A 16,829-nucleotide genomic window follows, 5' to 3' on the forward strand; every position below is an offset into this window, starting at 1 on the left:
ACATTAACAGAAATAAACACTTGAAATAGATCACTCTGTGTGTAATGACTCTATATAATATATGAGTTTCACTTTTTGTATTGAAGAACTGAAGTAAAATAACTTTTTGATCATATTCTAATTTAGTGAGATGCACCTATAGGATAAAAGCCAAAACAGAATCTCAATTTGCACACACAGTGTTTCAGGGGAACTGCCCCTCGTCAGTGCAAAGTGGGAGATCTGGTTTGGCTGGGTGAGAGGCATCTGACATGTCACTCTCCTCAAGGAGAAACATTACGCCTTGGATCCAGTCAGACGCCTCTCACCCAACCAAACCAAATCTCACACTTTACACTGATGAGTGGCAATACCCCGAAACACAGCGTCTGCAAATTGAGATTCTGATTTGGCTTTTATCCTAAGTCATGTGATAAGGCTCGTTAAAGGGTCAATAGTGACTTTTAGGATTGCTACTTCCTGTAGGTGGCGCTAGAGTTCTAGTCCTCTTCCTCTCTGAAGAGGCAATTTGCATATCTATATAAAGAGAACACCCAGTACATTTACTTGTATTCCTTGTAGTATCTTTTCTTACTCTGTGCGACTCTGTAATAGCTGATATTTTTTGTACCTACCGCCTCTGAATTGTAAAGTGCTGTAGGATATATTGGCGCTACTTAAATACAAACAAATTATTATGTTCGCGTCCTCCTCAAAGATCTCACCAGAAAAGACCATTGCAAATTATTATTTTTTGTTATTTACTGTAGTTACATTAATCACTATAGTGCCAAAACTAAGGGAGGATCTACAAAAACTGGTGCGCCGCAAAAGTGGAGCAAGTTCTAAGCTTTTCCATTGAACTGGTCGCTGTGGGAATTGCTCTACTTTACCAGTACAATAAATCCAGTAATTGTATTCAATGGGAGGAGAGTGAATACATAGAAAAACCACAGCAGCTTCATGAATACACAATTACTTTAATAAAGAAAAAATAGAGACTTTTGTACATTATTTGCCTATTTCTAGGAGACATTTATGAATTACAACATCTACACATTTTACATACAATCTGCCTATAAATCTGGCACATTTGTCTGACGTAGAAATAAATTAAATAATCTATGATTTGTGATCTGGTCCTGGTGCGTTTTACTGAGGCAGTGGAGGAGATTGTGACAAAGTCACAGGAGCAAAATGTCGGCAGTTCTTGACGTCTGACTCGCAGACATCACTAGGACTCGTAGGAATATTAGTGGGGTAACATAAAATACACATCCTATAAATACCTGAAAGATGATCTGCATCTTAAAAGATATTTTTTTAAATGTTCCAATGCATCTAAAATGAAAAACTAAAGCAATTTTGTAAGAAGTTTAGATTAAAAATGTTAAAGACAGAGCGATGCAGCCCTAAGGTAACAGACTACAAATCATTCCTGTGAAGTCTGATCCTTCCGTCATTTTCATTTCCATCTGTACCAAGCCTCTTACTAACCTACTAATGTCATATTAGTGTATAGCAGGAGATGGATGAAAGGCAGCATGACAGCAGCATCAGACTACATAGGGTGTTTGTAGTCTGTTACCGTGGAGATGCATAGGTCTGCATAGCAGCTGTTGACACATGATGGATTTTTAATTAGGCTATATACAAATTAGCATATTTTTTTAAATTAGATGCTATGTAACAATTAAAAATAGATTAGTTATAATAGACATGGTCTTTAAGTTATTCTCATGTGTGAAGTCCTAATGTTCTACAATGGACATCCCTACTGTTTACTAGTGTCAGTCAGTACGGCTTTATAAATGCTTGCGGAATATGGCCTGTGACAAACTATAGATGTTGGAGTATCAATCAGTTTGGCTACCATTACAGCTTTTTCATGTGCTGTTGTCCAGTTTTTCATGACTTCTGAAAAGTGACTTTACCTAGTCATCACCTGCTCCACAATGTGATTTCAAGCGTTGGCAAAAGTGGGGTGGCAAACTCTGCAGGAACTGTAATGATGGGCGTATTCAGGGTCACAAAACTTTCCCAGAAATTTACATATTTTTGGATTTTTTTTTTATTGTTGTATTTGAGGGGAAAATGTTTAAGAATAGCAAGAATCCATAGATGGGTTTCCAGATGCATAAAACCAAGGCTGCACTTCCCAGAAAAAGCAAGACCAGGTATATAGTAGAGTTGAGCAAAAAGATATGCAGGACCTTGGTCCAGAGGCCATGTCGGTAGTCCATGGTCACTGTTCAGAGCCCTTTAAACCTCTCTTTACCTGCCGGCGTCCCCGGTGAGTCTTCTGATTAGTAGGTCTGTGTGTTGTCATGAGTGTGTCACCCCGGGCCCACTAACCAGAAGAGACACCAGGGATTCCAGAAGGTAGGATGAGGCTTACAGACATTAGGTCCAGTAACTCAAGACTTATGGCCTCCGGACCAGGGTCCTGCAAATCTTTTTGGTCAATTCTAGTATACAAACCTATGAGGACTGCTCACATCTCCAAGATGCCCAAATGTAGTAACCTGCCATTCAATGAGCTCATTTACAATACTTTCCCCAGACACTGCTCCACCCATGAGAAATAAGACCACGTCGTCAAGTGTTAGCTCCTCTAGGTCAATCACTGGCAGGCACTATGCCAGAAATCCATGATGATATTTTTTCCGTATGGTGAGTTTGACGACATATGTAATAAACATTCACAAAGCACATTACTACCAGATAGTCACCATGCTATTTGTGCATCAGTATATTAGATATCCAGTAGTTGGGACCATCAGATTTTACATTTTCCTTACAGAGAGGCATCCCATTTTTTCTTATGCGCTAGCAACACTTGCTTCTCCTTATACTGGTTTGGAATAAACCCGTTCCCCGAATATGGTGCTACCAACACGGACATTGGTAGAGCCCACTTCAATCTGGGTAGAGAAAAATAAAGATATGTGGTGAAAGACAGTTTCCTCTATGTAAGCTTTGTGATTCATCACTGAAGAAAGGGCCCCAAGTAAGTAGCACCACAAGTGGCAGGTAGTAGTTGGGGAGACCTGACACCGATCTAGCATTAGGTCAGGCCCCAGCACTTCGCCCTCTGATCTGCCCAAAAGTGATGTTTTTTTCACATGCAATATACAGTAGTGTTCAAAATAATAGCTCAAAAACATGAGTATTTCCATGCATTTGGAACATTGCACACTGTTTTCTAATTCAAAACATGAAGAGAAATTTATATAATTTTTAACTACTTTACAGAAAATAACAAAAAATGAACATTGGTCTGTTCTAAAAAATAGCAGTGTCTGCATTTGTCTTTACAAACTCACAATATGTACTCGCTATTTTTTTTTTGAGGATTTAGCATTTCTGTGAATCACTAACCTAATATTTAGTTGTATAACCACAGTTTTTTAGAACTGCTTCACATCTATGTGGCATAGAGTCAACCAACTTCTGGCACCTGTCACCTGTTATTTCAGCCCAGGATGCTTTGACTACATCCCACAATTTTTTGGCATTTGTTAGCTTTGCCTCAGAAACTGCATTTTTGATGTCACCCCACAAGTGTTCTGTCGGATTTAGGTCCGAAGATTGGGCTGGCCACTCCAAAACCTCAATTTTGTTGGACTGGATCCAAGATTTTACTCGTTTACTGATGTGTTTAGGGTCATTGTTATGTTGAAACACCCATTTATTTCAAGGGCATATCCACTTCAGCGTAAGGCAACATGACCTCTTCAAGTATTTTAACATATGCAAACTGGTCCATGATCCCTGGCATGCGGTAAATAGGTCCGACACCATAGTAAGAGAAACACAAACATATCATGATGCTTGCACCACTATGCTTCACTTTCTTCAAAGTGTACTGTGGCTTGAATGCAGAGTTTGGGGGTCATCTGATGAAATGTCTGCGGCCCTTGGACCCAAAAAGAACAAATTGACTTTCACCAGTCCACAAAATGTTTCTCCATTCTCTTTAGGCCAGTTGATGTGTTCTTTTGAAAATAGTTTCCCCTTCACTACATGTCTTTTTTTTTTTTTTTTTTTAAACAGTGGGTCTTTGCGGGGACGTCTTGGTAAGAGATTAGCTTCACACAGGCGTCTTCTAACTGTCATAGTACTCACAGGTAACTTGGAGCTGATAATTGGCTGAGCCGTTGTCATTCTGGCTATTCTTCGATCCATTCGAATGGTAGTCTTCCGTTTTCTTCCACGTCTCGCTAGTTTTGCTTTCCATTTTAAAGCATTGGAGATCATTTTAGCTGAACAGCCTATGATTGTCTGCACTTCTTTATAAGTTTTACCCTCTCCAATCAACGTTTTAATCAAAGTACATTGTTCTTCTGAACAATGTCTTGAACGACCCATATTTCTCAAGCTTTCAAGGAGAAATGCATGTACAACATGTGCTGGCTTCACCCTTAAATAAAGGCCACCTGATTCACACCTGTTTCTTCACAGAATGATTTACCTCACTAATTGAACTCCACACTGCTATTATTTTGAACACAGCCCCATTCAGTTAATTATTCAAATACACAGACTCAAAAACATCATGAATGCGGAGTCTGGTGGTTTTCTTAGAATCTACTGCACCAACCGGTAAATTGTGTGACATGTGGTAATATACTTTATACCAAAAACAGTGATTAATCTGGTTAGTCATATTAGACTGCTATTATTTTGAACACTACTATATGACTATACCAGTATAATGTGTACTCACTGCATGTTCAAAGTCTGAAGACATCCCCATACTGAGCTCCACCGCGCCCGGTGACAGTCCCAGCTTCTCACACACTTCTTCACGCTGTTTCAGCAGCAGCTATATATGAGGAGGCAGAAGAACAAATGCTCAAAGAGAAGAAGGACCATACCCAGAGAATCCACAGGTCCATTTCTCTCCAATGAACCCAACAGACAAAGTCAGTGACATTTATAAACCCTATGTATATACACGGCATTGGTTCAATTATAGAATAACGTTAGATCTGTTAAGGGTTCTAACAAGTTTCTGTGTTATATCTCTCTCTCTATATATATTTTTATTTGTTTTCATACTCAAAATCTATATTAAAGAATAATCTAACAATTTTCACAATGGCCACTGCTTTTTTTTCCAGGAAGAATTTTCCAAAATCTAATGATCCTCTTAGGTAGGATTACAATGACTAATTGGATCCACCATTCACAGTAGGCAATGTCACAGCGCCCCCTGCTCCTCATTCCTTCACAATGCCTGTGACACAGACCCAAACTTCTGTATTGATGCGTCTAATGAGCGTGTGCACTCTATTGCTGCTAATGTACATTTACATCACCGGCCTTTATCCCATTAAAAAATATACTAATAAAAAAAATAATTATTTGGTATTGTCCTTTCCATAAAGTCAGAGCAAAATATACATGCACATTAAAAGCTGAAAAGGAAAATTGAAAAAAAGTCAGAACTGCTGTTTTTTCAATTTCTGTGCTTTCCTAAAAAAAACCTACAAGCTACATTAAAAAAGTGGTTAAAATGTTATGTACCACAAAATGGTACAGCTCAGCATGCAAAAAACAACCCCTCACGCAACATTATGGACAAAAAAAAGAAAATATATATTTTTAACCACTAAAAAAAAAAAATATACCTTATAAATTTGGTATTGCCATAATTTTATTGATCTGGTGATTCATACAGCCTGGTCATTTTTACCACCCAATGAACGAGACAAAGACAAATCCCCCAAAAATAATGTTAGAATTGCGTTTTTTTTTTTTAACCCCACTTTTCGACACATTATATGGTAAAATAAGTAGTGTCATTCAAAACCACAACTTACAAAAACACAAGCGCTCACACGGCTATAGCGATGGAATAAACACATTTAAAGCCCTTGGAAGAAAGGAAGGAAAAAGAAAAAAAACTTTCTGGGTCCTTAACCCCTTCACCAACCTGGGATGTTCCATTTTTGCGTTTTTTGCTCCCCTTCTTCCCAGAGCGATAACTTTTTTATTTTTGGTCAATATGGCTGTGTAAGGGCTTGTTTTTTGAGGGACGAGTTGTACTTTTGAACAAAACCATTAATTTTATCATATTGTGTAGTGGAAAACAAGAAAAAAAATTCCAAGTGTGGGTGAAATTGCAAAAAAAGTGCAATTCCACAATTATTTATTTTTATTTTTTTACCATGTTCACTAAATGCTAAAACTGACATGCTATTATGATTCTCCAGGTCATTATGAGTTTGCAGATACCAAACATGTATAGGTTCTTTTTTATTTAAGTGAAAAAAAAAAAGGCGCCATTTTCCGAGACCCGTAGCGTCTCCATTTTTCGGGATCTTGGGCTGGGTGAGGGCTTATTTTTTGTGCGCCGAACTGACATTTTTATTGATACCATTTTGGGGTAGATACAATGTTTTTATCGCCCGTTATTGCAATGTTGTGGCGACCAAAAAACTGTAATACAGGCGTTTTGATTTTTTAACTCGTTACGCCGTTTAATGATCGGATTAATTCTTTTTATATATTGATAGATCGGGCGATTCTGCGATACCAAATATCTGTATTTTTTTTTTATTTTATGGTTTTATTTTGAATGGGGCAAAAGGGGGGTGATTTGAACTTTTAGATTTTACTTTTCACTTGTTTTAATAGTCTCCTTAGGAGACTCGAAGCTGTGATCATCCGATCGTCTGTGTTACACATAGCAGGACTTCAGCCCTCTTACGTGTAGCAGAAATCATCATCTGCTATGAATGCCGGCCATGGGGTGGCGCTCATAGCAGATCGGATATGACAACCACAGTGGTCTCCTGCAGACCCCAGGTTGTCATGCCAACCCATCGGCACCCCGCGATCATGCGATAGATACGTCATAGATTGTAAAGGGGTTAATTGCGGAAAACCGACTTGCTTTATTAAGGCGTGAGTTAATGAATCGTGGAATTTAGACATCTTCCTTTAAATATTAACCCATAGTTTTCCAGCCTGCTTACCTGAAAATCAGGGTTAGGACCCTGCGTGAGATCATGGCCAAAGCTGCCAATGGTCATCAAACCCACAAACTCCAATCCTGGGCACTTCTCCTGGATATGTTTTACCAGCTCAGCTGTGTCTGATGGAGGAAGGCCGTGTTTGCCTGGAAGAAAACACGTATCAGATCATGGATGTCACAGGCAGAAAACTGGGCAACATCAGAACGTGAAATGGTTCATCGAGACGGAAGCCTATAAAACACCTTACTTTCTTCACTGCTGGTGTTGACTTGCACCATGACCTTCAACTTCTCAGGCGATCCCTTCCTCTGCCAGGAGGAGTTGACCTTGTCCGCAAGCTTCACAGAATCTATGGTCTCCAAGATGTGAAGGTTTGGAACAGCTAGGGGACAGAAAGGTGAAATGATAAACTGCACAGACTAAGGTTAAAGATATTTATTATGTTCTTCTCAGTCTCCAAGAAGTTCTCAAATTCAGAAGGGAATGATTTTACTTAGTGTGACAATATAATGTAGGTGCTCCCACTGTATGACAGCCAGAATATAGCCTACACCTCTGATTGAATACAGGAACATTGCTGTAGTGCCTACTGTAATGACCCGTATAAGCATTTACTTCCCAAATGTCTGAAGAGGGTTTGTAAAAATACCATGTACCTAGGAGCTCAACTATAGGGGTAGAGTTTGCAATCACATCAGTATTTAATATCCCTGTAGTGTGACATCGCTGTGCCCATTCCCCCTGTGGTGTGACATCGCTGTGCCCATTCCCCCCGTGGTGTGACATCGCTGTGCCCATTCCCCCCGTGGTGTGACATCGCTGTGCCCATTCCCCCCGTGGTGTGACATCGCTGTGCCCATTCCCCCCGTGGTGTGACATCGCTGTGCCCATTCCCCCCGTGGTGTGACATCGCTGTGCCCATTCCCCCCGTGGTGTGACATCGCTGTGCCCATTCCCCCCGTGGTGTGACATCGCTGTGCCCATTTCCCCTGTAGTGTGACATCGCTGTGCCCATTACCACAGTGTATTATGCCTCTTCCTGTGACATCCTCGTGTACATTTGCCATTACTCTTGCGCAGTGACATTACTGTGCATTTTCAGGGTAGGAAGTCTATGAAGTCCAGAGGTTGTAGTCAAAGTCTGGAGCTGGTGTCTGAGATTTCTGCAGGCACCTGCTCTTTATATACACCATTGATTTGAATGAAATAAGCCTGAACAAAAAGCACGATCACAACATGCAAAAATATCCCATAACGTGTCTTCCCATTCACATCTATGGGCTCCTGCACCCGGCATTATTACTGGTCACAACACACTATTGATTACCATGAGCCTGTTACAGTACATAGCTGAGAATAGCTGTGGCATGACAGATCATGGAGGTCTATGGCTTCTGTATGAAGTCCGTGCGCGAGGCTCTGCCCTTGTACTATATGTGGGGCAGTAGATGCAAGAGCGCAGTACACACCTATAAGTCACTTACCGATCAACTTGTTGATGCTGTGTTTCTGCAGATGTCCAATAAAATGCCACTTAATCTCTGGGCAGGAAGACAATATCTATAAAAAGAGGAGTAAGAAATTACTTAATGCACTAACCCGAAAGCATGGCTCCCTGACCTACACTGTGATTAGTGCTATACACAATGTAGGATTATCTCTCCTCAGGGAAGAAAGAGATGGACTCTTAAAGGGTTACTCCTGCCCGGCACGCGAGATTGGCAGGTATCAGGCATCTATTTCATTCTTATGATAACAAAAATAAATGTTGGAGTGCTTCTTTACATATGCCTCTCCAGGATATTTTAGCAAAAAAATAAATAAATTAATAAATACCATGTATTGAATTACACAGTAACCACTTATGATTGATATGTATGGATCTGATAGAGAGCTGAGTGCTACAGAGTTGGTGTGGATTTATTTGCACGTCCCATTCCAACAGCCATGACAGTGGAGAGGAAGCATGGGCTCTAACGGCATAAATGTAACATCTATTCTGTTTTTTCGAGGGACAAACCCTTTAAAAGACAATGGTTCTGATTCATCATGCCTGGTGATTTTGGTGTTGATGAGGAGGTGTGCTGGAGTCTGATGCTCCCGATTCATGCGTCTGACGAGTGGCATGTGCCCCACTTCATAAATCTCACTCCAGTCCTTGAACTATAAATCAGGAATTAGACTAGCTGTGGCGAACCACCCTTGTACCACCCATTTTGTTGGAGCTGAGAAAAAATGGTGTGAAAATGCCAAAAGTCACAAAATTTTGATGCAGCTCCGAAATCCGAATTGCACCAAAATTTTACGCCAAAAAGCTTTGATGAATCGTGGACAAAGAATATTATAAATATGTATAACTAATAAAAAGGACTTTCTGTAAGTCATAGTAAAAATAACAAAATGGAAAAATATCTTACATTAGCATCTGACGCCTTTTCAACCAGTTCCTGAACCTAAAAATAAATAAAATATAATCAATATATAAAATAATAAAATTAAACGACAAGTTTTAATTTTACTGTCAAACGTCTAATAAAAAAGTTGGTTTTGGATAAGGGACGGCAATGTGAGTCAATTATAGTGAGGCCCGGACCACCTAATTGAAGAACCATTGGCCTCTCCTGCAGCCGGACAATATCCCCAGGTCCAGGGATAACTCTGAGCCGGGCTTCATGACACCAGCGAGCCAGGACCACAGTCTGCAGAAGACCATCTCCATAGATCTGCAGATCCAGATGGGCACGGTGCTAATAAATTTAAGGGTGGGGTTTAACTTGAGCCCTCTTTAAACCTGGTGGTGCGCACATCAGGATCGTCAACATCACAAAAGCAAAAATCTGATAAGTTTCCCTAAAGTTGGTTAAAAAGTAATAAATTGTATCTCAGACTTACGTAGTTCTCTCCAAAAACCCGCTGACCGTGACTGTAAGCCTCAATCACCATGTCGGCTGGCTTAGTCTTGCTGACTGCCACTAGTCTGGGCTGGACAGAAGGAAGGCTCTAAAAAGACAGACAGCAGCATTATACCGATGTCATCTGCAGCATATAGAGAGGCCAATATGAAGACGGACAAGGTCACCCACTACTGTGGGAATACTCACCAACCATTTATTACAAAAAAACACATACCACTGGTGAATGTGATGGGGAGGATATTGTAAAGCATTCACACCAGTGAAATATATGGTGCTCGGTATAACCGCCATATTTATGAAGACCTAGTAGTTTTCTTGAGGGAGGGAAGCAACATTGGTCTACACTTACTATTGTCCACATGGATAGGATACATTCATGGAAACAGATATACACTATATGCAGGGATGGACTGGCCCACCAGAGAACCGGAGAATCCTCCGTTGGGCCCTGGCTTCTCCTTCAGGAGAGTTCATGGTGCAAACCTTACAACGGCTATGGGGCTCTTGAGTGGGGAAGAAAGGTGGGCCCTCAGAATCAAATCCTCTGGTGGGCCAATGTTCTTCAATCTGACACTGACTATATGGACATACAGCGGGCGAAAAAAGTATTGAACACGTCACCAATTTTGTAAGTAAATATATTTCTAAAGGTGCTATTGACATGAAATTCTCACCAGATATCGTTAACAACCAATCCAATCCACACAGGCAAAGAAATCAAACCATAGATGTCCATAAATTAAAGAAGCACTCTTCCTCCCGTCAAAATTTTTATCCTATTAATATATTGCAGTCATCATATTATATAGCACTGTGCACTTACAATTGTTAATTTTGCCTTTCTATCCAACTAATTATTCTCTTTTCCATTAAGTCTATAACATCACATGATTAAAATCTGACTAGCTGAATCCTTTTAAGCTCTTTGTAGAAACAGAGGTCAATTTTCTCTGCACAAGTCATTAGTCACTGCAAGAGTCTATGACAGGGAGAGGAGGGAGCAGCTGGGTCAGGACTTGAATAAGGGAATGATAAATGCAGGGACAAGAGACTTCCTGTTTCTACATAGAGCAGAGACAATAATGCAGAAAGGCAAAATGAGCAATTGTAAGTACACAGTGCTATATAATATGATGATTGCGATATATTAATAGGATAAAAATGTTGATTGGAGGAGGAGTGCTTCTTTAAGTTATATGTAATACTGAGAAATGACACAGGGAAAAAGTATTGAACACGCTTACTGAAATGTATTTAATATTTTGTATAAAAGCCTTTGTTGGTGATGGTAGCTTCTGGACGCCTCCTGTATGGAGAAACTAGTTGCAGGCATTGCCCAGGTGTGATTTTGATCCATTCTTCAACACAAACACTCTTCAAATCGTGCAGGTCCCATCTCCTTCTATGAACTCTGAGCTTTAGGGCTCACCCACACTAGCATAGATTTTCTCATGCGAGAGAATCGGATCGATTATGCTAATGACATTCGGCTCAATCGCTGCTAGATGTACCCTCAGGAGTACATTGGGCCATTTTCCCGGAGGGCATCAAGTAGTGGTTTGAATACCCTTCTTTTAGCAGGTGTCATTCAGGATAGATCTATCAGCAATTGTATGCGTTTTACATTGAAATTAACAGAGCCCAACTCCCTTGCTTTCCTCATAATGGCCTCTTTTAAATGGAAAAAATGTATGCGACAGATAATGTCCCTTGGATGCTCAGGATCTGGGCCATGATTGCCTAGTGTACGATGCGCCCTGTTGGTCTCCAGCTCCTTATCAATAGGATCAGCAAGGATATTACTGAATAATGGGTGCAGGGTTGTGATAATCGCTTGTGCATTGATGCTTTCAGGTATACCCCTTATCTGGATATTATTGAGGCAATTGAGATTTTCTTGGTCATCAACCATATTAAACAGACTGTTTATGCGCTGGCTGTGAAGATACAGTGTTATGAGCATTATGATGGCCCCCCAACTTGTAGGACATGGTCCTCTAACCTCTGTATCTTGTCAGTGAGCTGTGACAGGCTAGAAGTGAGGGAAAGTATTTCAGTTTCGTATGTGATCTCCAGCCTCTCTATATATTGCTCCATGTCTTGTTTAGTAGGGATAGATGCCATATGATATACAAATCAATTATGGCGTTCCCCATGTCAGAATCCACTGTGAAGTAAGCACTGCTGAGTATGTGGGCTTCATTGAAAGTACAGGGAAACTTGTGGAGCCAACATTAAGAGAGAAGATAGTGCAGGACTTACAGGCTTGAGCTGTCTGGCATCATAAGAGTTAAGACTGCTTCTTGTTCCATGCTGAGGTGAGGCAGTAATGGCTGGGAACAGGAGCCCTCTGATAAGAAACCCTGAATACCAAAGGTGCTGACAGAGGTGGAGGACCTCAGATTATCCTCTGGTCTCTTGTCTTTCTGTCCCATATGGAATGTGGGAGGCTGTAAATTGCTTATAATTCCCCTAGGAATACAGTCTGAAGGCAGAGAGCGCTCTCAGTGTTTGCGTCCTTATACTTATTGTTTTCTTTGAAACAATTGTACCTGCCAATTCCAGGTCTTTCGGTAGTTCTCCACAGGTGGTCCTTGGACAAATCTGATAATTATTTTCACTCCTCTGTCTGAAATCTCTATATTCTTTCCACTTCCGGATTATGACTCTTCAGTAGTTTAGATATTCTTCTGTATGTCCTCAGTATGTTTTGCAACAATAAGGTTGCGAAGGTCTTGAGACAGCTCACTGGCTTTAATCATCATGAGATGTTTCTTGTGTGGCACCTTGGTAATAAGACACCTTTTTATAGGTCATCAGTTGAAATTACTTTTCATTAAGTGGCAGGATTGCTTTCCAATTACTAATAGATTTCATCTGGTATCATGACTTTCCATGGCTTTTTGCACCTCACTTTCTACACGTGTTCAATACTTTCCCCCTGTGTCATTTTTTATTATTATACATAACTTAATATATGGACATCTATGGTTTGATTTCTGTGCATGTGTGGATTGGATGGGCTGTTACCAACATCTGGTGAGAATTTCATGTCACGTCTGTCACATGTGCTCAGTGTGAACCTGCTTTCATCTGTGAAGAGCACATGGCGCAAGTGGCGACTTTGCCAATCCTAGTATTCTGTGGCAAATGCCAAGCGTCCTGCACGGTGTTGGGCTGTGAGCACAACCCCCATCTGTGGACGTCGGGCCCTCATAGAGTCGGTTTCTAACCGTTTGTGCAGACACATGCACATTTGTGGCCTTCTGGAGGTCATTTTGCGGGGCTCTGGCAGTGCTCCTCCTGCTGCTGTGTTGTTGCCCTCCTACATCCCCCTCCACGTCTCCTGGTGTACTGGCCTGGCTCCTGGTAGTACCTCCAGCCTCTGGACACTTCGCTGACAGACACAGCAAACCTTCTTGCCACAGCTCGCATTGATGTGCTATCCTGGATGAGCTGCACTACCTGAGCAACTTCTGTGGGTTGTAGAGTCCGTCTCATGCTACCACGAGTGTGAAAGCACAACCAACATTCAAAAGTGACCAAAACATCAGCCAGAAAGCATTGGTACTGAGATGTGGTCTGTGGTCCCCACCTGCAGAACCACTCCTTTATTGAGGGTGTCTTGATAATTGCCAATAATTTCCATCTATTGTCTATTCCATTTTCACAACAGCATGTGAAATTGATTATCAATCAGTGTTGCTTCCTAAGTGGACAGTTTGATTTCACAGAAGTTTGATTTACTTGGAGTTATATTCTGTTGTTTAAGTGTTCCCTTTATTTTTTTGAGCAGTGTATAAACCAGGATGGGGGAGATACAGGTTCATCTCACTAAATTAGAATATCATCAAAAAGTTAATTTATTTCAGTTCTTCAATACAAAAAGTGAAACTCATCTATTATATAGAGTCATTACACACAGAGTGAACTATTTCAAGTGTTTATTTCTGTTAATGTTGATGATTATGGCTTACAGCGAATGAAAACACAAAAGTCATTATCTCAGTAAATTAGAATACTTTATAACAACAACTTGAAAAATGTTTTTAAAATCCGAAATGTTGTCCTACTGAAATGTATGTTCAGTAAATGCACTCAATACTTGGTCGGGGCTCCTTTGCATCAATTACTGCATCAATGCGGCGTGGCATGGAGGCTATCAGCCTGTGGCACTGCTGAGGTGTTATGGAAGCCCAGGTTGCTTTGATAGCAGCCTTCAGCTCGTCTGCATTGTTGGGTCTGGCGTCTCATCTTCCTCTTGACAATACCCCATACATTCTCTATGGGGTTAAGGTCAGGCGAGTTTGCTGGCCAATCAAGCACAGTGATACTGTTGTTTTTAAACCAGGTATTGGTACTTTTGGCAGTGTGGACAGGTGCCAAGTCTTGCTGGAGAATGACATTTCCATCTCCAAAAAGCTTGTCGGCAGAGGGAAGCATGAAGTGCTCTAAAATATCCTGGTAGACGGCTGCGCTGACTTTGGTCTTGATAAAACACAGTGGACCTACACCAGCAGATGACATGGCTCCCCAAACCATCACTGATTGTGGAGACTTCACACTAGACCTCAAGCAGCTTGGATTGTGGCCTCTCCACTCTTCCTCCAGACTCTGAGACCTTGATTTCCAAATGAAAATTGTAACTCTGGTACCTTGTGGAGTGTCAATGACTGCCTTCTGGACATCTGTCAAGTCAGCAGTCTTCGCCATGATTGCGGAGCCTACTGAAACAGACTAAGGGACCTTTTTAAATGCTTAGGAAGCCTTTGCAGGTGTTTTTTTTTATAATTATTCTAATTTACTGAGATAATGGCTTTTGTGTTTTCATTCGCTGTAAGCCATAATCATCAACATGAACAGAAATAAACACTTGAGATAGATCACTCTGTGTGTAATGACTCTATATAATAGATGAGTTTAAGTTTTTGTACTGAAGGACTGAAATAAATTAACTTTTAATGATATTCTAATATAGTGAGATGCACCTGTATATACCAGGATAAGGGGCTCCCTTGTCCAAATCTTGCATCGGGGTCCTTCAGACTGTAGTTACACCCCTGGTGTGTGTACTCTAATATTGTGTGAGAGGAGGGGGGCAGACAGAGCCTCATTACAGACCCCCAGTGCTGGAGACAGTTATGATTACTGTGTGTATGTGCAGCTGTGCCACCATTACTATTGTATGTGATGTCTCCGCAGTAACCTGCTCTCAGTCTCACTTTACGGTGCCTGCACCCCTACAGCAGCACTGTGGAAGCTTCACAAGGGCTACACAACCACTACAGCTCAGGAAACTACATCTCCCAGCATGCCCCGGGAAGCAGCGGCTGTAAAGTGCTGCGGGTGCTGTAAGAGTCGGTGCGGCTCACCTCGGCTCTCCGGGCGGCCGCCTGCTGCAGCTGCTCCCGCACTATGGTGAGCGCTCTCCCGATCTCCTGCGCCATGCCTGCCCTCCACATTCCCCGCACCGGGACGGCTACAGGACCTGTGCTGACGTCATGACCACGGGACCTGTGACAGTGGGCGGAGCCAGTGACAGTGGGCGGGACCCCGCTGTGTGAGCTGTCATATCACCGTTTGTGTAGTCTGTGTGTGTATGTGTCAGAAGGACCCTGCGTTATTTTTCACATATAATGTTTTTTTTTCCATGCTTTACAATTAAAGGGCTCTGCTCAATGATTTTATTATAGCACAGCACTTTAATAACAAAGCTTACGGGGAAAAACTAGAAAATCTAATATTTTATTAGTATATTTTTTATACATTATTCTGAGCCATTATGCTAGAGGTTGTTATAGCATCAAGTGATGTACTTTACACTTTTTTGTGCCTTTTTGTTTTGTTGGAGCCAGATGTGACATTGAAATCTAAGGCCGCGTTCACACGATGAGCTTTTGGTGAGTTTTTTACGCTGCGTATTCTTACTTAATAGATGCAGAAAGTCTGCAACATCAAAAACTCCCCAAAAGCTGATCGTGGGAACGCGGCTCCTATATGTTGAGGTTCGTCCACACACGACGTATCTTTGGCGCATCTTGTGAGACCCTCGGTGACGACCCGCAGCAGTGTGGGGGGATTGCATACACAGTCTCCTCTATATAGATGTGCTCAGCCCTTCACCCTGAAGGTCCACACTTGATTCTGCACATCAAATTGTGCGTTTTTTTTTCCCCATTTTTCTGTGGCTTTTAGGGCTTATTCACACTTTGCATTTTTTATTCTATTTTTCATACAGAAAAAAAAACAGTATTTTACAGTAACAGCAAAATGAATCATTTTTCAAAAATCCCATTCACCTTGTGCATGACACATTAAAAAAAAAAAACACAGCAAATCAATTCTTTCAGAGATTTTATTTCAGTTTTTCAGCATTGACATCAAAATGACTTAAAAATCAAATAAAAAAATGCACCAAAAAAACCCCCCAAAATTCCCCTTGCAGTTTTCTGGCCATAGCCTGCGGTTTTCATGCAGAAAAAAAAAACGGATGAAATAAAGCTACTTGTGAATATAGCCCTATCCTGTGCATCTCATTTCCATGAGACTATTTTTTTTTTTTATTGATTGCTCCAGGGTCAAAATCACTTGTCAAAACATGCAGATTTAGGGCCTATTCATCTCTGTGTTTTCCCAGATCCAATAAGACGCACCACCTTGATGTACTTTCTTGTGAGCACAAGGCTCCAGGTCACAGACCCTTCAGTATAAATACACATAGTGCAGTTTTTTTCCTGGCGGTGCAGTGATTGCTGTATGTGGTAGACACGAGGTCGGGGCTACGCAGTGATTTTGGCTGTGACGCCTGTCGGCGACCAAAGTTCTCTGGTGTTGCTGCTAGATCACAGCACAACACAAGTGACTGGAGCCACGTTGCGACCCCGAGACTTCTATGAAGTTCAGCTTCATTGTATTTTCTTCAACTTGCTTGTCGCGGCCGCAGTACCTC

The 16,829-nt window shown here is 41.2% G+C and overlaps 1 protein-coding gene across 2 annotated transcripts; it reads right to left on the bottom strand.

Annotated features, from left to right (window-relative positions):
* Window positions 1-939: 939 nt before the first annotated feature.
* On the bottom strand, window positions 940-15,417 carry PLPBP (pyridoxal phosphate binding protein). Of its 2 annotated transcripts, XR_012251334.1 has the most exons (9): window positions 15,253-15,417; window positions 9,858-9,965; window positions 9,383-9,418; window positions 8,450-8,525; window positions 7,213-7,347; window positions 6,966-7,108; window positions 4,709-4,807; window positions 2,471-2,903; window positions 940-2,192 (listed from the first exon to the last, which is right to left on the bottom strand). XR_012251334.1 is itself a non-coding variant. In XM_073653552.1 (8 exons), the coding sequence occupies exons 1-8, from the start codon at window positions 15,340-15,342 to the stop codon at window positions 2,829-2,831; spliced, it is 762 nt and encodes a 253-aa protein (XP_073509653.1). In that variant the 5' UTR covers window positions 15,343-15,417; the 3' UTR covers window positions 940-2,828. The 2 variants fall into 2 exon arrangements, 1 of the variants encoding a protein (XP_073509653.1); XM_073653552.1 differs by having other exon boundaries at window positions 940-2,903.
* Between the last annotated feature and the right edge of the window lie 1,412 nt (window positions 15,418-16,829).

This window comes from Phyllobates terribilis, unplaced genomic scaffold, assembly GCF_046119375.1.
Source record: "Phyllobates terribilis strain yellow unplaced genomic scaffold, ASM4611937v1 Scaffold_11__3_contigs__length_659146591, whole genome shotgun sequence".
NCBI classification, from domain to species: Eukaryota; Metazoa; Chordata; class Amphibia; order Anura; family Dendrobatidae; genus Phyllobates; species Phyllobates terribilis.